Source organism: Haemorhous mexicanus, chromosome 10, assembly GCF_027477595.1.
Source record: "Haemorhous mexicanus isolate bHaeMex1 chromosome 10, bHaeMex1.pri, whole genome shotgun sequence".
NCBI classification, from domain to species: domain Eukaryota; kingdom Metazoa; phylum Chordata; class Aves; order Passeriformes; family Fringillidae; genus Haemorhous; species Haemorhous mexicanus.
In genome coordinates, this window is record NC_082350.1 from 5,952,150 (window position 1) to 5,974,126 (window position 21,977).

The following is a 21,977-nucleotide window of genomic DNA, read 5'->3' on the forward strand; positions in this document are numbered from 1 at the left end:
CCACCACAAGGGACCCCAAGAAAGCAACAGAGAGCAGGCTCAGGCTCTGGTTAGCTGGATATATTTCTCTTTTTTGTTGGTGTCTCGGGTTGGTTTTCACAGAACACTTTGCAGTAGAGGAAAACACGGATTCGCAGCCCACGGGAGCGGCGCTGGCACCGGCACCTGCGCTCCCATCCCTGCTCTGCCCATCAGCTTTCATCACTTCCATCCATCACTTGGATTTGCTTAAACCCTTTTTTGTTTATTGTGTTTGGCTTTTTTTATTTTTCCCTTTTTTTTTTTGTTCTTTTTAACCATTTCTCAAGCTTTCTCCGAAGGACAGCCACTGGCTCTCGGCTTGCAGGAGACTACAGAAGAGCTCTGGGACACGGGGATGGTTTCCTTCTTCCACCTCGCAGCTGACTTGGTCGAGATCATTTTTCCAACTTGGTTTTTTTTTATTACAAAAATAAAAAAATGCTCCAACTATCAGTTTTACAAGGCATACAAAAATCTCTAAAAGGGCAACACAAGCGCAAGGTGCTGAGGTACGAAAACCTGAGGTAGTTTTTCTGTGTGTGTGTGTGTGTTGGGAGGGTTATTTGGGTTATTTTTCATTTGAAGCCAATTTTGCTGGTTGGGTTTTCCAGCCCTGGGCTGACAACCTCTTGTAAATCTTGTTTTTTTCACCCATTTCCCCCTCCTCTCCCTGCAACAGGGATCTTTGGGGAAAAGATCCCAGTCCAAAGTGGGCAGGGCTGGTGCTGCCCATCATTTTCCAGGGATGTCAGTGCTGGGCAGTGATGGAGAGAGGACAGACAGACAGAAAGGGGGGACAGAATGGATGCAAACCCCGCTTTTGGAGTCCAAAGCAAAGAGGAAAAGATGTGTGAAGGAGAGGATCAATTCCTACACGAGGAATCTTCTTGGCTCCTACAGGCCCTGCTCTTCTCAAAGCCCTTCAGAAATTGCTTTTTAACACTTATTTAGTATTTTTTCCCTGCTGGCGATCCTACAGCTCTGCTCTACGGTGCATTAGAAAACCAATGAACCAGCTCCTGCCATTAAACCTCTAGAAAAGCCTGCTTTTGCTAAAAACAAACAGCCCCCCTCCCCCAAAAGAATTTTTAAAAAGTGAGTTAAAAAATAAAATCTTACAAAATTAAAAATCGGCGTTAGTTCTGTTACTGATATATTAATTCTAAATTAACGAGCGCCGCGGCCCCCCCCTGGGCCGGGTGAGCTCCTGGGGGTGGAATGGGCAGGTTTGGGGAGAATTCCAAACTAAAAACCACCTCCCTCTGCCTGTGTTAGTCCGACTGACTGACGGGGGAGGCGGCGGAGTAAGGCGGAAGCTGCGGGCTGGAGAGAGCCCCCCGTGCCCCGGCTCTGCGCAGCCGGGGGGCTCGGGGGTCTTTGGTTTGTCCCCTGACCTGCTGGGGGCCGGCGGTGGCGCGGGGGGTTACATTCGTCGGGCGGTGCTGGCGGGAGCCTCACTTGCTGTGCTGCGAGGCCGTGGCTCCCTGAGCGTGTTTGTGCTCCTGCTGCTTCACCTGCTGCACGATTTCCCTGATCTTGCGCTGGGCAGTCTGGGAAGGGGGCAAGAAACGCCAGAGCTGAGCCCCCACCCACCCTACAGCACCACCACCCTACGGATTCTAACAGCAGGCCAAGCACATAAGTGATTCTGTGATACTTTTGCTTTGCTAAAGCAAAGGTCTGGCTCGTTCTTCCGTCACTCAAGATTTTGGGGTGTCACCATGCCCTCGCAGTCATGAACCCAGCCTGGTTAGATGCACCCAAGGGGGATGCAGGAGCCATTCCCACCCCGTGTCCAGATTTTGGCTGAATCGAGCGAATCTTTAATTTTAATGCAGCCAAAAACCCCTTCAGTGCATCCTGGGTGCATAGAAACCACTCAGAATAGCTCAGGGGATGCTGTGCTTGGCAGCTTTCCTCAAACTGGGAATGCTGGGTGAGCCATGGCCAAGCCTTACCTGACTGGCAAAGAAATGCCCAATGATTTTGACGACGACCTCCTCGTTCTCGTCCGGGGTTTGGTCTCGCGGCACGATGACTTCGGCGCTCGTTAAGTTCTGCAGTTCATTCACCTGAGCAAACGACAGAGAGCCAGGTTTTGCTGTGGAGGAGCCAAAATCCTCCATGCTATAGTGCCACCCCAGCTCTGAGTCACGGCACCAGGCTGCTCACACCCTGTCCCTTTGGGATGGCTGCCATCCAAGAGCCACCCCCAGGACACGGGGACTGAGACATCACTGATACCACAGAGCATCTGGACAGAGTTGATGGGATGGATAGGGGATGGATAGGGGATGGATAGGGGATGGATAGGGCATGTCCAGCCCTCTATTCCCAGGCCAGGTGGGACCCCACACACCCCCACCTACCGTCTTGCCACCTTTGCCAATGACACGGCCGGCGGCAAAGGAAGGCACCTTGATGTGTGCTTCGAGCTTCACTTCTTCTTTTGGGTTAAAGAAGTTTTCCTCTTTCAGCTTCCCAAATATTCGCCCCTGGGCCTGGAGAGGACACAAAAGGGACACAGAGGTGATGGGCAGCACCCTGGAGGGGGCCTGCTGTGCCCTTCATTCCCACAGGCAACAATGTGGTCCCAAAACCGTGGTCCCAAGCTGAGAAGCCCCTCTGGCACAGTGGGGACCAAAGGGATGCTCTCACCTTGCCCCTACCCATGTCCCCAAGCCAGCCCCCACCCCGTGGCCATCGCACCTTGAACTGAGCCTCAGGTGGCCCCGTGATGATCACCATGCGCTCGCTGGCGTCCGGCCCTTCTGCCGGGGCAATCTGCAGAGGGATGGGAAGGAGTGTGAGTGTGACCCCTCCTCGGGCATGACCTCCCCTCTGTGGGACACCCCCCATGCAGGGACACCCCCCTACCAAAGCAGTGGTGACAATCAGGATGCTGCAGGACTGGGTTTCTACTCATCTGGGGAGCAAAACCATTCACCAAGGGTTCACCCTTCTCAGCCCTCAGCAGTGGGAAGGGGAAACTGAGGCACAAAGCCCTGACCCAGCCCTTCATTCCCACTCACCTTGATGGAGGCACCAGCAAACCGTGCCAGCTGCTTGATGTGCTGCCCCTTCTTCCCAATGATGGCCCCCACTGCCTGTGTTGGGATGAACAAGTTCACCACCTCCTGCTCCGGCAGCTGGAAAGGGCATGGAAGAGCCAGAGGGTCAGGGGAACGGCTGGACCAGGGGGCTGCTTCCCCCTGCCAGCATTCCAGCCCTGAAGAGGGGGTGGGCTGGGTTGGGTGGGGTTCTCTTGAGTTGTGGTCCTGCCCTCCCACAAGGCGCCCAAGGGAAAACCTCATGGCAGGAGGTGCCAGGGCGCTTTTGGGGAAGGGAAACTTACGGGGTGCTGATGGGGGAAGGCTCCAGCTGGGGGGGCTCCGTACAGACTCGACAGGTAGGCTGAGGAGCCCTGTGGTGGGAGAGAAAGTGAGGGGCAGTGACATCAACGATGTCCTCAAGGTGCCAGCCCATTCCCAACACCCCCACCCTGACACGGGGAGTGTGTCACCACCAGGAGCAACACGAGGAACACAGTGACCACAGGCACATCCAAGGATGAGCTGCAGGATTCTGTGCCTATGGCACAGCACGAGGCTGGGATGGGGATGGGAGCTCCCAGTGAACCCCAGTCCCTCCCCACTGCTGGATTTTTGGCTTTGTCCTGCTGATGTTTGCATCAGAAAAAAGATCTCCTTCTGGCCTCACCAGGGGGCTTGGAAAAAGCCACACAAAGCTTTGGGGTGAAGGACCCCACACCAAACACTGCCCTTCAGGAGACCTGTCCTGCTCCTCTCCACCACACCCATAAATACCTCCCACAGCTGCCTCCCAAAGGTTGTGGATACAGGCACAGCACCCTCCCTCCACAAGCTGAGAGTGACCAACCAACCCTCCTGGAGCCCTCCAGAGCCACCACAACCCCCCCAACATCCCCTCAGGCACTCACCGTCCTCCTCCTCCCGCTCTGCTGCTGGCATTCCAGGGAAAGAAAACAGCACAGGTAAATTAACCCACAGCTCAGAATAAATTATTTAGGGACTAACGGAGGCAGTCCACGGCGCCTGAGTGACCTGGGATGGACCTTCTCCACCAGCACCTTGGCCATCCTGTTCTCCTGGCACTGCACCATCCCTGCCCCCTGTCCCCTAGGGGTTGTGAACAGCCTTGCCCAGGTTCCAGCACCCCAAGAACAAGGAGAACCCCACCCTGTGAGTTGGGATGGAGACTGGCTCCTCACAAGCACAGCCCCTGGGGTGCCAGGGCAGGGTCCAGGCTGATGGCAGTGGATGCACAGGGCGGGTTGCTTGTCCCCTGCATGCCCTGCGGCCACACCAGGGGGCTCTGGTGGCCACCAAGACTAGACTTAGAGGGGACAACCCAGTCCATACCATCACAGTCCAGTGGTGGGCTTGGGGTCTGAAGAAAACCTACATGGTTTTTCCACGCTCTCTTCAGAGAGCAGCACCTCTGGGACACAGCCAGTCCTTAAACACTGGTGGAACCCAGCTCAGCACGACCCAGGGATGCAACTAATCTTCCCAGGGGGTTGCCACCTTCATTCCCTGAGCTCTCCACTTCACTGCTGCAATGAGCATCCTCCCCAAAATGAGAGTCAGAGCTCCCCATGAGGTGGCTCCTACAGCTCCAGTGTCCACCCAAACCCAAGAGCTCCAGGCCCCAGGAACATGCCCCACTTACTGCAAAGGGGTGGTAGGGGGTGGCAGCCGCAGCCCCTCGGGCCCCGGGGGTGGACGGCAGCATGGACAGCCCTGTGGAGAAGATGCCCAAAGCACTGAGGTTCAGCCCTGGGATCAGGTTGGCCTGTTGCTGGGAAAGGAAAGACAGGGAGAAAAGTGTGAAAGGCGTTGGAGTACCGGGCTTCTCAACACAGGCGTGGGCGAGGCCCACCCCTTGCTGTAACGTTGACCTCCAGTGTGAATTTTTGGCTGCCTGCAGTGGGGCAGGCACGGGGGAGGGCTGGGCTTACGCTGACGGCCACCACGTCGCTCTCGTAGGCCTCGCGCAGCTTCTTCATGATCTCCACCTGGGCGTTGGAGCACGCCTCCGTGCTGCCCTTCACCGTGATGGTGCGCTCAGGGTTGTAGATGGTCAGGTCCTGCAAGCTGCCCCACGGGAAAATCCAGAGACACGGTCACAGCCCTTCTTCAAGTCAAGGGAAACCCCAGGAAAACTGAAATCACAGCCGAGGGTTCCCCACGGGACAGAGTGAGAGCCACGCGCCCTCTCCTGCCTGACACCTGGGATGAGGAACATCCACCTGGGATAGGGAATGCACCTGGGAGGGCACAGCTGTTCTGTTTTTCAGCTCCAGCACTGCTTGTACCATGGTGGACAGAATGGAGTGGCCTGGTGCTAACCAGGACTTCACTGAATCATTAAATCATGGAATGGTTTGGGTTGGAAGGGACGTGAAAGTGCATCCAGTTCCACCCCCTGCCATGGGCAGGGACACCTCCCGCTAGACCAGGCTGCTCCAAGACCTGTCCAGCCTGGCCTGCAACACTTCCAGGAACAGGGCAGCCATATCTTTTCTGGGCAATCTACCATCCTCACAATTCCTTCCCAATATCCCACCTAACCCTGCTGTCTAACCATGGGAAGCCCTTCCCATGGTCCTGTCACAGGAACTTACGGGGAGATGGTGATCTTTGTGCCCGTGTCCTGCTCTATCTTCTTGAGGTTGCGGCCCTCCTTGCCAATCAACCTCCCCACCAGGCTGTTGTGTGCCAGGATTTTCAAGGGAATCTCTTCTGCTCTAAAACGGATTAAGAAAAAAATAAAATCTAAGGGTCCAGCCAGTCAGGCAACACAGAAATTTCCAGCCACAGGTTGTTTTGGAAAGGAGAAGAACAACCACCACCGTGTCCCACCACGCTGTGGCTGAGCCAGGAGCACTCACGATTTCGTTTCATCAGCCTCCTTCTGCATGATATCCAGGATCATGCGGCACGCTTCCGAGCACCCCTCCGGCGTGGCGTGGATGGTGATGGGCTTCTCGGCAGCGCCGGCGTTCTCCTTCCGATGGATGTCAACCCTGCGGCGAAACAACCAGCACAGACGAGCCCCTCAGATGGGTCTGGGGTCACACGGAGGCTTCTGAGAGCTCAGGAGCTGAGAAAAACTCGTTTCAACACTTGCTCAAGCTTTGGGGTGAACCTGGGTGTCAGCTGCATCTACCAGCACCTGGCTCACGCAAGCCCGGACAGCGTTTGGTTTCGGGCGGTTCGGATCGGATTTGGACCACGTTCGCCTGTAGGACCCGAGGTCCTGGAAGCTGAGGGGTGTCACAACATCAACCAGTGCTTGGAGGGGGCAGAACAAATCCTCAACTGGACAAAAGCCCTGAGCAACCTGGCCTATCATCATCTCTGACGCCAGCCCCGCTTGGAGCAGGAGACGGGATCAGAGGCCCTGCCGAGCTCCGCCTCTCTCTGCACAACACCCGAGGCAGTCCAGCGACCACGTCCTTGGGCACAGAGAGCACTTACCCGTGGGCAGCGTCTGTCACGACACGGAGGCACCCGGCAACAACAGCGCTGGTACTCACGCCCTTCCCGGGGAGACCAGCAGGCTCCCGTGCGCAGCGGCAGGGACCGTGCTCTACTCCTCTGGTCCTCCCTCAGCTCATGGCGGGAGGAGGCACGGCCTCCAGCTCGCTCCTCACGCTCAACCGTACCTGGCAAAGCCCTGAGAGAGAGGGAGAGAGGAAAGCAGGGTAGGAGACTCCCGCACCTCAACCACGCGCCTTGGGCGACAGGGGGAAGAACCTTCCTGTCTTCTCCGCGCGATCCGCGCGCTCTTCCCACCGGAGGGTGGTGCGTGCGGCCATCCTGCCATCGGCCACCACCTTGGTGTCCCTGCCACTGCTGCGGCCGGCGCCAGATCTTCCGAGCAGGTGCTGCAGTGGCAGCTCAGCCACTCTGGAATGCTGCCAGCGCTCAGCTCCGACACGGCGGGTCCCCTCCGGCCACGTCTCCGAGGTCCTGTCCCGATGGGATCATCCAGGGCACTGCTGCAGCACGTGCCAGGCCGAGGGCTGCGGGGCAGAGCCACCACACAGTGCCATGCTGGGATGCTGCGGGGTCCAGGTGGGTTTGCACAGGTCAACTCTTCAGGAGCCAGCACTTTGGAACATGGACGGTGCAAGGGGAGCAGCTGGGAGAGCCTTCCCTGAGAGAAGAAGGGCAGGGCTGACCCTGCCCGCTCCAAAGGGACCCAGAGCGGTTCCATCCAAGCACTGAACAGGGAAGGAAGACAGCGTGATTCCTTTCGTAGGCTCCATCTCTCCCGTGGCTTCAGCTGGTGCTCCCAGCCATGGAACTCCCTCAGGCTGGCCTGGAGGATCCATTCCCAGCAGGTACAGGGACACTTGCTGCCACCCCTTCGCCGGGGACAGGGTGAACACGTCATGACGGCCACATGAGGCGATGACAGACCAGGCAGATGCTCCCAAGGTGGGGGGAATTGATGAGGAATCCCAACAAAGCCCACAGATGGGAGCCACGCAGCTCCTTGGACCCACGAGCAGCTGGGGCTGGTGGAGAGGAGAACATGGCTGAGCCTTCGTGCCAGACAGGGACCAAGGGCCATGGAAGTGCTGACTGGAGGCACCGAGGTGATGAGGACCTTGGACAAGCCCCAGAAAGGGGCACAAGCCAGGTTCCTGGCTGTCCAACCCATCCCATGGGATCACCAGGCTCAGGATGATGAGCACAGGAGAAGACACATCCCATGTCTAGATGTGCAGGCACAAGCTCACTGCCAGAGAGAAGGGATGCCAGGAAGGAGCCACTGCTTTCAGGCACATCCCACCCCAGAGAGATGGAGAAGGGAGAGCTCTGGAGCTCCCAGCACATCCCAGTGCCACTGCTGAGCTGCTCCATTCCAACAGGAGGATGAAGAAGGGGACCTTCAGTACCTTCACACCACCACCAGGTGCTGCAGGGAGGGACGACCAGGGCTGGGGGGACAGGGTTTGACAATGGTGCAGCAGGAAAATCCTCCAAGAGAGCTTACAGGGGGCTGGGAATGCTTCAGTGGGTGGCTGCCATGAGGGACAGCCCTCTCCAGGTGGACAATAGTGTGCCTGTAGGATTATCCTTGTCCCAAGGCTGCTGGCTAGCCATGATCCTCTCCTCATGGAGTTCCAAGGGCTGTGGAAGGTCACCTGCTGGGGTGGGCTCTTGGTCTGGGTTTCTTCATGGAAAAACACAGCTCAGCCTGGGGACAGTTTTGCCTCCTGGGGCTCAGAAGCATCCCTGGGATCTCCGCGTGTGGAACCAGGGGTGAAATCCAACGTGACCAGAAGAATCCAGAACCCAACATTGCTCTGGGGAGGAGCAGGGGCCAGGCAACAGGATGTCACCCTCGGATCATCACCAGCAGATGAGGGTGGCCTGGGCAGGGACAGAGTGTGGCATGGCACCCGAAGTGAAGGACAGGGGCTCCTGTCACTGCCTGGGATGGATTCTTGAGGTCCCCTTCGCCCAAGCCTGAGCAGAGGTCGTGCCTCACTGTAGGCAGGGCAGGAGAGGGCAGAGCACTGAGCAGGACCTTCCTCCATGGCACCAGGTCTTCGGGGCAGGCACACAGAGCCAGCCCACAAGGAGGGACAGTTCAGTGGCAGAAACTGCTCCAAGCAGCAGCATTTGGCTTCATGGCTGGGAGAAACTGGCACCTTCCCACCTTCCTTGCTAGGCCCAGGGCTTGGAAAGGGCAAATTCCGTTCTTGGGTGGTGAGGACACAGCTACACCTGCTGCTCATCCCACCAGGACTCACCTGGAGAAGGGCTTGCAGCCAACCAGGATCTGCTCAGGGCTGCCAGGCCAGCCAGGCTCCATGAGCTCCTCTCCCTACTCCTCTGCCCCCTTTCCACACAAACCTATTCCTGCCAACCCAGCACCAGGGTTTGGCTCGTCTTTCTACCTCCAGCCACACTACTACCACAGATTTGCCTCTAAAAACTCCTCTGAGAACTAGGATGCTCTGGGACAGGACTCCTACGTCCCATGGGATCACCAGGTTCAGGATGATGAGCACAGGAGAAGACAGCTTGGGGTTAAACACAAACACACCTGGGCAGGAACAAACCATGCAGGAAAACCATGCAGAGAATGAGCGGTGAGATCAGGAGAACAGCAACAAGAGAAACATGGAAAACTTTGGCAAGACAACCCCACTTTTTTGGTTTTTTTCCTTTTTTAGTTCAAAAATAAACACGTTAATAGCTAAAAAAGGCTTCAAACAGTTACAAAAGCCCATCCTTCTCGTGGCAGTGCTCCCGCAGTGTCCCTTTCCCCTCAACAGCTCTAGCCCATACGGGATGCTGCAGGATGAGCAAATCCCAACAACAAAGACCACTGCACTGAGGATTCACCTTCAGGATTTTATCCCCAGACTTGCCATTTCTCCCTAAAGCCTCATCCCCAGCTGTTCTCAGGAGGCTTTAGGAACTCATTCCAGGCCTTTTTCCAGTGTGCATGCCCCTCCTGCAGCACCCAGACCACCCTGGCCAGCAGGAACGGTTCAGCACCTGACAATGGTTTAGCACCACCCCCTGCAGGCTGTGCACCCCAAGAAACCAGCAGTGGCTGGCACTCCAAAGCCCCCAGAGCAGGGAGAACCCGAGCTGGGACCCTACAGCACCCTAGGGAAGGAAACAAAACCATTGGAAGTACTTACTTGGACTGGGTTTGCTTAGTAAGGTTCTTTATGGTCAAGCCCTCCTTTCCTATGATCGCACCAACAAACTGCGTGGGCACCAGCATCCTCAGTGGGAACTCGAGCTGTTTGGGCTGTGAGGAGCCCCCCGGGGAGGAGCCCCGCTCCCTGGAAGAGTGGCCCCCGCGGCGGGATCGCTGGGGGGGCGGAGGGGAGCTCACCTCTTCATCCGGGATGTAGGAAATCTTGAAGGAATAGTTCTCAAACTGCTGGTCGCTCAGCTTCTCTATTGCTCTGCAAGGCAGGGAGATGCAGGGGGTGGGGAGGGGCTCCCCAGGGTACCTCCAGCACCCCCACCACACGCAGAACATGGTTCCCAACTTGCATCTTCCTCCCTCCCTCCCTCCCCAGTCTGGAGAAGGTGGCCGTGGGAAGCCAGAGCCCCACACTTTTCCCACGAGGAGCAAGCCCCATAACCTGGTGGGACATCATCCCTTTCCACATGGGCCATGCCAACGCTGGCACATGACTTCTTCCCCCAGCAGAGGTGGAATGGCAGCGCAGGGACCTGCCCTATCACCTGGGCAAAGTCCTTGCCTGCAGCTGCCACGCAGCATGGGAAGGGTCCCACAGGCTCTTTGGACATGGCAAAGGTGACAGAGCGGCTCTGAGCCACCAGGGAGAAGGATGCAGCACATGGTGCCCCCTCTGCTGGGAACCCTGACTCCCTTCCCAGCTGGATGAGGCAGCACCTGGACTCTTCATCCCCCAAGCCCCTCCTCAGCAGTGATGTTTGGCCATGCTGGCATCTGCCATGACCCTGCTTGGCTCCAGCTTTCCCTGCTCCTACCACATCCCACTGCTGCCGCTGACAGATCACAAGCAGCTCCTTGCCAGGCCTGAATTCCACATCCTCTGAGGACTTCTGCAGCTTCACCATCCTCTTCCTAAGTCCAAAAAAGCCTCTTATCCTGAAGCATTAAGCACTGCTGTGTTGGGGAAACTCTTTGTCTTCCTTTATTGCCACAACTCCCAAGACCATGGTGGGATTTTTGGGGCTTTCCTGTGCAGGACCAGGATTTGGACTCAGTGATCATTGTGGGTCCCTTCCAGCTCAGGGGACTCCATGATTCCAAGACACTCATGTCATGTTTATCTGTGGTCCACAGCACATCCAGCCAAGGCTGGAGGCACCAGAAGGATTCTCCTCTGCCCTCCTGGACCAGCAGATCACCGTCCCCATCTCGGTCCTCACTTATCCATGGGTCAACTCAGATGGGAAGCTGGTGGAACACCCATCAACAAATGGACTCACAAAAGCTCTTTGGGGCCTGGGATCTGCTCTTGACCATATAAAAAATGCCCTGGAACCAATAATAATAATAAGCTCACTACTTACTGGCTGGTCTCCAGCACAGGGCTGAGGTCTCTACAAGACTGGAACAAAACATTTTGTTTGGAACCAATCTGTATTGCCCCATCTCCCACGCCAGGGGAGAATGCAGAGGACAGCCCAGTGGTGGCACAGCTTGGAGAAGCCTGGAAGATACCTGGGACTCCTTGGAAAAGGTGGTGTGGTGTGAAATCATGGGCAAACCAAAACAAACCCCACTCACACTTTTGCCTCTTCCTTCGTGGCGTAGGTCACGTTGACAACGGCAGTTTCTGTGTCTGTGTTCACTGTGGGAGCAAGAGAAGCAGAGTTGGAGCAGGGATGGGAGAGATGACTGCTCTCAGCATGCTCCAGAGGGGGGATACAGCTGGGATGGGGGGAGGGACATGCCTGTCCCATGGCACGCCTGGGCACTCTGTGTTTTCCCCTGGGCACCCTGTGTTTTCCCCCAGCACAAGGACTGGGCTGGATCCAAGGCTGGATCCAAGCAGAATGCAAGGCTGGACATCCCTGACCCACCAGTGGACCCCAAGCTACACTCAGCTCGTTTTTGCTTGCAGGGATAACAGTTTTTTCCACTTTTCAGGGACCAGGAGCATTCCCAGGGATGGTGGAGGGATGACTCACATCATCCCACCACGGGAAAGGTGGCCCCACCTCCATGGGTTAGTGTCCAAAACCCATTTCAGACCAGTGCTGCTGGTCTGGTTATCCAACTAGGTTTCATCTCAGTGGGCTTCCTGCAGTCTGGGCAGAGCTGGGGAGCAGCACAGGGAATTTTGCAGGGATGAGGACCACGCTGGACCATCTTACCTTGCTCTACATTCTCCACTGTGCCATACTGAGCTAAGAGGCCATCCAGCACCTGGGGACAGAGCAGCAAACAGGACAGGTGAGGCCCCAGGCAGGCAGGGCAGGAGCCCACTCCACCCACAAACACCCTCCAGCACCACCCCCCTGCATCCATCATCCCAAAGCTGACCCAGCACTCCAAGCTGGCCCACAGCCCTGCCACCCAAAAGCAGGCAGGAGCTGGAGCCCAGCTCAGGCTCCCTCCTGGGGTTACTGGGAAGTTAAAGGCTGGCCCACATGCTCCAACAGCACAGCTCATGCTGCTGAAGAAGGAGATGAACAGGATGTTTTTGGGATCAGCCACTTCTTACCTCCCACTGTAGGTGGGGAGGGATGTTTCGGATCTGGATCTTCCTGCTCCTGCAAAGACAAAGCCCTGGGTTAGGGTCTGCAGGCACCTCACAGCAGAGGGAAAAGCCTCTCTGGGAATCAGACAGCAGCTGTGCACAGCTTCCCAAAGCATCCCACCTCCCCACACCGAGCCGGGCAGCTCATCCCCAGGGAAAGCCATTTCTCCTAGCTGTGCCCTGGTCACCACTGGGGCTGAAGCTCTCTCTGGAATGCTCCCTCCTCATGCTGGCTGTCAGGTTTCCAAGGAAACCTCCTGAAAGGAGCCTCTGCAGAGTCATGACCGCACAGGGATGCACAGACAGCCCTGCCCACGCCGCTCTGGGCTGGGAACAGGACCCCAGCCTGGCCAGGGCCAGCCCTGCTATAGCTTGAGGGGAGCTCTCCAAAAGTACATCCAGCTGAGGCTCAGCACTTCCCAGCAACGTGGGGCTGCTTTCCTCAGGGAAACCCAAATAAATATCCTTGTAAGCCCGAGCTTGGAGATGGCCAACACACTCAACCTTGTCCAGTGGCACTTCCAAACTCAGATGACAACATGGCTCACTCCCAGCCTGGCTGTGGCTCCATTCCCAACCTGGACATGGCTTCATTGCCAACCTCATTATGGCTGCATTCCCAAACTGTGGTTGCATTCCCAAACTGGCCGTGGCTTCACTGCCAACCTGGCTGTGGCTGCACAGGAAGCCCTGCCAAGGCTTCACAAGGGTAAGAGCCCCCAGACATCTCCTCAGCCTGGCTGTGAGATGTCACTGCTTGGGCAGTGACAAGTTCTGACACAGCCCAATCCATGGAGGATCCAGCCAAGCCACGAGCCACCCTGCTGCCATAAGGTAGGAAAATCATAAAGAAAGGCTTCAAAACATCAAGCTCCCTCTCCTTGTCAGGCTAGCCCTTTGCAAGTTCCCATGTGAAAACAATCCTAGGGAGAGCAGCTCATTAGCATAACAATCTGTTCCTAGGTGAAACACAACTAACACCTGAATAAACTGCTTTTACACTGTTAGATGGAAAAATGAAAACTGTCTCTCACCAACAACTTTTCCTAGTTTGGGAGTTTGAGTGACCTCCAAGAGACACATCTCACCCCTGAGATAATGGGTGCCAGGCTGTGAGGCCAGGGGGCCTGAACAAATCCCAGCGAGTTCCAAACCAGTGGAGAGAACTGGACACGCTGCCCAGTCAGCCCCTCCACCTCCCAGACCCAAACCCACGGGGTGCACCTTCATCCCAAGGTGCCACTGCTCAGCTCCAAGCCCAAGCATCACCACAGCCACCTTCCTCTGCCAGTGTGGGATGCCTGGGATGCCCCAGGTTGGGCATCCCAGAGCTGCTCTCCATTTGGGGTTCATTTGGCTCAGCCCACCTGTCCCCAAAGCCCAGGAGCCCAGGGGACACAGGGCACTTGGAAGGGGCTCATCCAAGAGAAGCCAGCACAGCAGCTGGACAAATTCCTCTGCCACTCCTGGAAAAGCCCTGCCTTGAACTGAATTGCTCCAGAGCCATAATTTCCTTACTCCTCTGCCAAGGGAGATGCCAGGGGAGATGCCAGAGCAGCCTTGCTCTCCCCAGGTGCTGCCTCACCCTCCTGGCCCACCTCCCAAAACACCCAAACAGAAGGACCACAGCAGGTGCCACATATTCCCACTTCCCAAGGGGACATGACAGCATATTCCCACTTCCAACATCCACCCAAACCAGGGCACAGCACTTAAAGACACCCAAAGGGCACTCAGGCTTCAGCTCCCATGGGCAGCATTCCCAGCAGCTCAACACCCCCACTCAGCATTTAAGACAAGGTTATTACTCCCACTGGGAGTGCTCATGGCTCTTGTAACTCCACACCTGGCTGAAGCAGGGCTGGACCACACACAGCCATCACTGGTGGAGCCAGGGATGTACATCTGGAGCCATGACAGGTGGATGAGTTATTCCCAGGAGCATGGGCATAACTCATCCATTCCCAACACCCCTCCCAAGAGAACTTTGTGGCAGACACCCCCTTTACTTTGATTTTTGTTTTTATTTTAGTTTCATTTTCCCAAATCCCAGGGGTTGACTCCGGGGCACGCACAGAACGCCGGCACAGGAGCTGATGGTGGCCACGTTTCACCCACCCTGTTTTGCAGCAGACTGGTGGGAATTTAAGGAATGAAATAAATCCTAATAACCAGATGGGGGAAAAACACTCAGCTGTGTGATGCAACTGGCCCTGCTGTAGTGAATGCCCTCAGATAACCTGGAGAGCTGCATCCCTCTGGCTCTTCCCTATCTCCACACACCCACCTCGCTGCCTCAGCAGCTTCAAGGGCTGAAGAAACCAGGTTCAGCTGCTTTTTTCCCTTCTAAATTGATCCCAAACCAGTCCTGCTCACCAGCAGCTGGAGGAGGAAGCAGCTCCTCCACCCCAGAGCAGGGTTTGGGTACCGGGAGCTGCCAGCAGCACAGGGAAGATGAGGAGGTAAAGTGAAATAATCCAGGCTGGGGCTGTGTGTCCTCTCATGCATCCATCAGAGCAGAATCATGGGGCTGGCATTACAGCCCGGCAGGGAAAGGGGATGGAAAACCAACTCCCAGCCATCCACGCCCTGCCAGCATCACCACTGCTACCTGCACTTGCTGAAATCATGCAGTGAAACAGGAAAGCCTCAAAACTTGGGGTTTATCCCCCAGGATCAGGAGGATTGAGGGGGTTTTGGCACAATCCCTCCCTTTTCCAGCATGGCTTCCAGGGAAATAGTGGGTAACAACCCCCTCAAATTCCTGGGACACAGAAGGACAAGCATAAAAATGAAGCTGTGAAATGAGAATGAGCCACCAACTCCCTGCCCAACATCCACAAGCCCTTCCTGGATTTTCCCTGTTGGCCCCAGGCATCACCCACCCATCCCTTAGTCAAGGCAAAGCTCCAGAGGGGCTTTGTCTCCCACAAATCTGGGAATTAGAAACAAGCTAGCTTCAATATAAGCTCTATAATATAATAATAAAACCTCAACAAAATAATCCAATAATAAAATAATATTGTGATATAATGCTATGTAGTAGTATCATACAATAATACAGAAAAATAATATATAATGGTATATAATTAATACAGTGGAGTATAAGGGATGGCTTCAGCACTCACTGCCCTAAAAAACACAGATTTTTTTTCCTACTCATGCTTTGTAATATCTTACTATAATAAAGCTTAAAGGGATTTTATCACCTTCCACCTCGGATCAGTGCTGAGGGCAGAGAAAACACGCTCTGCCACCTCCTGTTTTCCATAAAAATCAATTTTCAAGAGAACTGGGGGGGAAAAAGCAAAGGGAAAACACGCTGAAAACCCAGTGGGGGCTCTGCCTGCTTTATGAAATGTTTGTCCCAGGCAAGAAAACATCTACAAAAAAATGATTCCCATCATCAGGCAGGGACCAAACTCTGTCCCAGCTGAATTTTCCAGCTCAGAGCCTGAGCCAGCCACAGCCCCCTGACCGGGCAGGGAAGGAAGTGGCCGCTGGATTTGTGATTGCTCATTATTAAATCTATTTTCTGGGTCTTCTGGGGCTGTCCTGGAGGAGTTTTGCTGTCTCCCAAGCCCAGCCAGCAGCGGATCCTGCGGAGCAGCAGCTCCGTGAGCATTAAAGAGCTGCCCCAGTTTCCACCAGTTACCAGGAGGCTGCTCCAGTTCCCCTCCCGGCCCGCCCGGGGGCTTTGCTCTTAAGGAATTAAAATCCCTGGTTGGAAAAGGGATCCGTGCATGGATCAACAATGGGGATGGATGGAGGGGAATCGGGAATCCGGCCCATCTGTCACCGGCCCCGCAGAGTGCGGGGAAAACAAAAGAGGGTGGGGAGGAGGAGGGGGGAAGGAGAAGGTGCAAAAAAAGGAGGGGAAAAAAACAAAGAGAGGGGGTAAAAATGATGGGAAAATAGATAAATGGGAAGAGTGGGGGGAGAGGAAGAACGGGGGAAAGGAAGGAGGGGAAAAAAAGGAAGGGGGATAAAGGATAAGGGGGAAAAGAAGGAGGAAAGGAAGGTGGGGGAAAAGGGGGAAGAGAGGGGAAAAAGAAGGGGGAAAGGAGAGAGGGGAAAAGGAGAGAGCAGAAAAAAGGAGGAAAAGAAGGGGGGAGAAAAGGGGGGAAAAGGAAAGGGGGAAAGAAGAGGGAGGAAGAAAAAAGGGGAAAAAAGAAAGAAAGAAAGAGGGGAAAAGAAGGAAAGGGGATAAAAGATAAGGGGGAAAAGGAAGGAGGAAAGGAAGGTGAGGGAAAAGGGGGAAGGGAGGGAAAAAAAGGAGGGGAAGAAGAGTGGAAAAGGAGAGAGGAGTGGAAAAAGGGGAAAAGAAGAGGGGGAGAACAGGGGAGAAAAAGGGAAGGGGGAAAGAAGAGGGAGAAAGAAAGGGGGGAAGAAAAAACGAAAAGAAAAGAAAAGAAAAGAAAAGAAAAGAAAAGAAAAGAAAAGAAAAGAAAAGAAAAGAAAAGAAAAGAAAAGAAAAGAAAAGAAAAGAAAAGAAAAGAAAAGAAAAGAAAAGAAAAGAAAAGAAAAGAAAAGAAAAGAAAAGAAAAGAAAAGAAAAATAAGCGGGAAAAGAAGAGGTGGGAAAGAAGAGGAGGAAAAAAAAAGGCAGAGAAGAAGGAAAAAAGAAGGGGGGAAAAAAGAGGGAGAAAAGAAAGTGGGGGAAGAGGGGGGAATAGGGGAAAGAAGAGGGGAGGAAAAAATGGGAAGAAAATAAAGGGGGGAAAGAAGGAGGAAAGAAAGAGGTGGAAAAAGAGGGGGGGGAGGATGGGAGGAAAAAGAAGGGGGAAAAAGAAATCAGGGAAAGGAAATGGGGGTAAATAAACAGGGGAAAGAAGGGATAAAATATTAATGGAAGCAAAGACCCATATGGAAAGGAATCTAAAGAAAACCCAAACTCAAACACCACCAACTCCCAGTTCACCCACACCTGCAAATAGGAATGAAATGAAACATAAAATAATAAAATAAAATAAAATTAAATTAAATGAAACAAAATGAAACAAAATAAAATATAAAATAAAATAAAATAAAATAAAATAAAATAAAATAAAATAAAATAAAATAAAATAAAATAAAATAAAATAAAATAAATAAAATAAAATAAAAATAAAAAGCACTGCCGTCACCCCTGCTCAGAGCCAGCACTGGAGTCTGGGAAAGGATCAGTTCCAAGGGGATTCTCCTGGCCAGCTCCATGGGGAACAGCATCCCAGACCTATGGGAAACTGGGCACACATCCAGTGGGCAGCAGGAGGGGGGTTTCCCATCCTGGAAATGTGACCAACACTGCCCTGGCAATTCATACGTATGTCTATATATAAAAATATATATATAAATTCTCTTTTTGTACATAAAAGTGTCTTATAAAGTTTTATATATTATATAGGAATATTTGTGTATTTTATGTAATTTAATATCTTTATATGAATGTTTAATATAAACATACAGAAATACAGAATCATAGAATAGTTTGGGTTGGAACTTCAGAGCTCATCTAGTCCATATATCTCACAGAAAAATATGTATTAGAAGTATATTTTTATACTTATTATATATATATATATATGTGTGCCTTTTATACAGTGTCTTTATACATGTAATATCTTTTATTTATATCTACATAAAAGATACCAAATACTTTAAACACACCACCAAAAATTATAAATTTGTACCAACATGTAACATATTAAAAGTTTTTAAATGTATCTATTTTAGGATACAGGACTAGGTCTGAGAGCAGCCCTGCTCCTAGCACCCCAAATTCAATTTTCTGCTCCCCGTGAGCATTTCCAGACACACGTGGGGAGGTTCCAGGGGCTTTTCCTGCCAAAGCAAGGGGAACTCCTCTCTGCTAATTAAGCAGCTCACTGATTAGCAATTATTGATAAGGAAAGCAAAGATGGGGTGTCCAGAGGAAGAATAAAGTGCCTGGATGTTTATCACAAGCTTTAACATCACCAACATTTCTGGGTTTAAGTAAGTAAATCATTTCTGGGTTGAAATAAGCACGGGGAAATAGGTAAATAACCAATAAAGCAAAACCACGCAGAAATGAGAATTGAATTGATGCTTAAAAGAGAATTACTTAAGGGTAATTGTATTTGAAACAGGAGAAAGTGCCATAAAATCAGCCCCAGCAAAGCCACCTGGGCAGGCATCAGCACCTCTCCCCCTCCAGCCACCTTCATCTGGGACAACACCACCTGAGTTTTAAACATAATGAGGTATTTGTATATAGTCATTTAATATTTCAGTGATTTTCAGGCTCCCCTCACTGCTCTTCACATCTCCCTCATGCTTTCCTTTCTCATTTCTGACAACTAAGGCACAAGCAGAAATTAAAAGGCACCTTCACAACCAAAACCCCCCAAATCTGATTGGTTTGGGGACAATAACCGGAGCTCTGCTACTTTTTAAACTCCTCATATTAATACAATTCTTGTATACAAGTCAGCACTGGGTTAGCTGAGTTTTACTTCCCATTTTTCCCATTTTTATTTTTCTAAAATACTCTTTCTTTAGATAACTTTGTATGCTCTTTCTTTTCTGTCTTTCTTTTCCATTAACACGATTTTTGAAGGTTTTAGGAATACACAGCCAATCTTTAAGGAGGAAGATGCTGCTGCTTCCCCCACGGCCACGCTCCAAAAGCCAAATACTCTTGGAGAGGGATTGCTTCAAGCAAGTCAAAGAAGTATTCCCTACTCCTGCTGAGCTCAATATCCATTTTAAAAGAATCCAAAAATTGATAACGTTGATTAAAATATAAAATATAAAGTGGGGTTTTTTTTCTTTAATTCCCCAAGGTACAAAATACAAGGGGAAACAAAAAATTGTGAGGCTGTTGGATACTTCCTACAGGAGCCCAGACCATTGGGATGGCAGCAAAGGGCTGATTTCCAACCCAGGGGAGGTGAATCGATGGGCTGGGCAGGATTCAGGCTCCTTCCCACCGCTGTCACATTTAATTCCTGCCTTCGGAGAAACAGAAACAAGCCCTGTGCCAGCACCTCCCCTCGAGGAATTCCCTTCCCTACTTCCCGTGGCCAGGCATCCCAGGGGTTTTCCAGCCAGTTCCTTATCCAAATGTATTTATGTGGATATCGACCTATTGATGGCATAGATCTGTATTAGATTTTAATGGAAAAATTGAACATTCCAGGTGAAGTCGGGCACGGAGGGAAGCGCCGGGCATCGGCACCTCCTCACATCCCCGTGACGCAGGAATGCCGAGGGATGGGAGCCAGCCCAGCTCGGGTTTTCCAAACCAATAACCCCAAATTCATTTCAGGAACGGGGGCATTTTTACCATGTCACTCCCCGAAATCCCAGAGTCTCTCCGGGAGAGAGGCCACCATAAAAATTGGATTTTCTACAAATTTAAAGAGGGAGAGGGGGAATAAACACGACCACGTGAGGCTCCGTCCCCTGACAAAAATCACATTACAAAAATAAAATCTATAATCTACCGAGTCAAGGCACAGCCCCCCAAACTGGGGATATTAATATCAATTAGCAGGGTAGATTTTTTGAGCCGGGCATGAAAAGACACCGGCTTAAATTAGATCTCAATAATCGGAAGAAACTTGGGAACAGAAAACTTGGAGCCAGCTGAACACAGAGCGATGTAAAATAAATCAGTATTTATTTCTGGGCCGTTTAAATGGCTTTTTTCTAATTTTAAAACTTGGGAAGAAAAGCAGGCGCACCCCAGCCCCGACGGAGAATTTAAAGATGAATTCCTTGTTTACATCCCCGGCTACATGGTAAAGGTCGAGCCCTGGCTCCGTACTATGGCCCCAAACTCCCGATTTCTGCCTCCATCCCTCTTCCAAAGTCACCGCCGGCCCAGCCTGAGGCTGCTGCGGAGGTTTAGCTCGGAAATGCCGCACCTGGCGATGTCTGGGGGGCTCCTTTGGATGGTGTTTTGAAGGTAAGGGAGCGTGCGATCCCTGCCGAAGACGAAATCCCACTCCGGCACACGTGATGCCGGGCACGAGCCTTTCCCCCCCCGTAAGCCTCAATTACACAACAGCATTTCCAACCCCCCCGTCATTTCCAAATTAATACCCCAGCAGCGATCCCGGGCCAAATCCGTACCCCACCTCCCAGCCCAGGCCAAGCCTCCGCGCCGAGCGGCGCCAAATTCCCCGCCCGGAGCAGCCGATGATGGTTATTTTTTCTTTTTTTGTTCCCTTTTATCCCGACACATGACGGGGGGGAATAAACCTCGGGATGAGGCTACGCCACACGGTGCCGGGGTTTGTTTTCCCTGCGGAACGCGTGTGCCCATCAGCCCGGCCTCGGGCACCTGATGGAAATGAGAGGGCGCGCTCGCCGCGATGCATTAAATAGAAAACGCTTCGGGTTTTGGGGTTCTCCGGCTGGACAAAGGGGGGATGAGGTGTTTGGAGAGGGAAAATTGATTAATTACCGACTAAAAATAATAAGCCTAAGGGGGCGGACGGCTGCGCTGCCGGGAAAAGCTCCGTCCGCGCCGCGGAAAGTGGGAGGAAAGGGGTTTTCTCGTGTTTTCCTGCTAAATAAGCGGCTGTTTTCCCCAGGAGCGGTGGGGAGCGTGGGGTGAGGGGGCATCACGGGGGTGCCCAGCCGTGGGAACGCGGCCGTGGGCCGGCAGCTCCTTCCCCCGCCGCGCTGCGCTCCGGAGCGAAAGTAAAACCGACGGGGCTCCCCCGCCCCCCCCCGTCCCCCGCATCCCAGCTCCCGGAGCGCCCGGCGCGCCCCCCGTCCCGCTGGGATGGACACGGGCACCGGGGGGACTCGGGGGGTGACGGCGCGGGGTTACCTGAGCTTTTTGGGCACGGAATAATCCACTTCCATCACTTTGCCGTGCAGCTCCACTTTCCCTGCGGAAACAGCGGGGCGCTCAGCATCCCCCCGGGATGGGGCACAGCAGCATCCCCCCGGAAAATCCCGTCCCACCCCATCCCACCCCATCGCGTCCCACCGCATCCCGACCCCCCGGCCCTCCCGGGTTGTCCCCGCGCCCCCCGCGCCCCCCGGCCCCCCGGCCCCCCCCGCTCGGCGCCCCCGGGGAGTTGGGGTTGGGCACCTCGTAATCGGGTCCCCGGGGGGCCGCGGGGGGCGGCGGGGCGGCGGGGCGGGGGGCGCCGCGCCCCGGGGGCTCCCAATAAAATCGGAGAAAAAAATCAGCGAAAAATAGAGGCGAGGTCGGGAAGAGCCGGGGCGGGAGGAGGGAGGGAAGGAGAGAAAGGAGGGAGGGAAGTGGGGATCGGGAGATGCCCGGGGAGGGGGCGGCGGGGGGGGTGATGAGGGGGTCGCGGGGGGGATGCGGGGGGCGCGGGGGGGGGGGGGGTCGCTCACCCGAGAGGGTCTCGATGGCCCGGATGGCCCAGTTTTGGTCCGGGTAGTCCACGAAGGCGTAGCCGGACTTGAGGAGGACCTGGCCGGGCAGGGGCAGCTGCCGCTCCCCGAAGAGCTGCCGGAGGTCCTGGGCGGTGGCGGCGGGGCTGAGGTTGCCGATGTACAGCTGGTTCATCCTCCGGCGCCTCATCGGGAGCCCCCCGGGCTCCTCCCCGGGAGCCCCCCCGGCTCCTCCCCTCCCGGGAGCGGGACGGACACGGGCTCGGGAGGGTCCCGCTCTGCGCCACCGGCCCCGGCCCGGCGGAGCCTCCGACAGCGGCGGG

General features: G+C 54.0%; 1 protein-coding gene across 2 annotated transcripts; it reads right to left on the reverse strand.

Moving 5' to 3' along the window:
* Nucleotides 1-45: 45 nt before the first annotated feature.
* Nucleotides 46-21,977, reverse strand: IGF2BP2 (insulin like growth factor 2 mRNA binding protein 2). 2 transcript variants are annotated; one of them, XM_059855101.1, is made up of 17 exons: nucleotides 21,655-21,977; nucleotides 21,116-21,176; nucleotides 12,275-12,323; nucleotides 11,925-11,976; nucleotides 11,335-11,398; nucleotides 9,740-10,012; nucleotides 5,957-6,091; nucleotides 5,690-5,812; nucleotides 5,024-5,159; nucleotides 4,735-4,863; nucleotides 3,983-4,003; nucleotides 3,377-3,445; nucleotides 3,054-3,170; nucleotides 2,731-2,805; nucleotides 2,391-2,522; nucleotides 1,980-2,093; nucleotides 46-1,571 (listed from the first exon to the last, which is right to left on the reverse strand). In XM_059855101.1, the coding sequence occupies exons 1-17, from the start codon at nucleotides 21,842-21,844 to the stop codon at nucleotides 1,476-1,478; spliced, it is 1,836 nt and encodes a 611-aa protein (XP_059711084.1). In that variant the 5' UTR covers nucleotides 21,845-21,977; the 3' UTR covers nucleotides 46-1,475. The 2 variants fall into 2 exon arrangements, with proteins under 2 accessions (XP_059711084.1, XP_059711083.1); XM_059855100.1 differs by having other exon boundaries at nucleotides 3,983-4,006.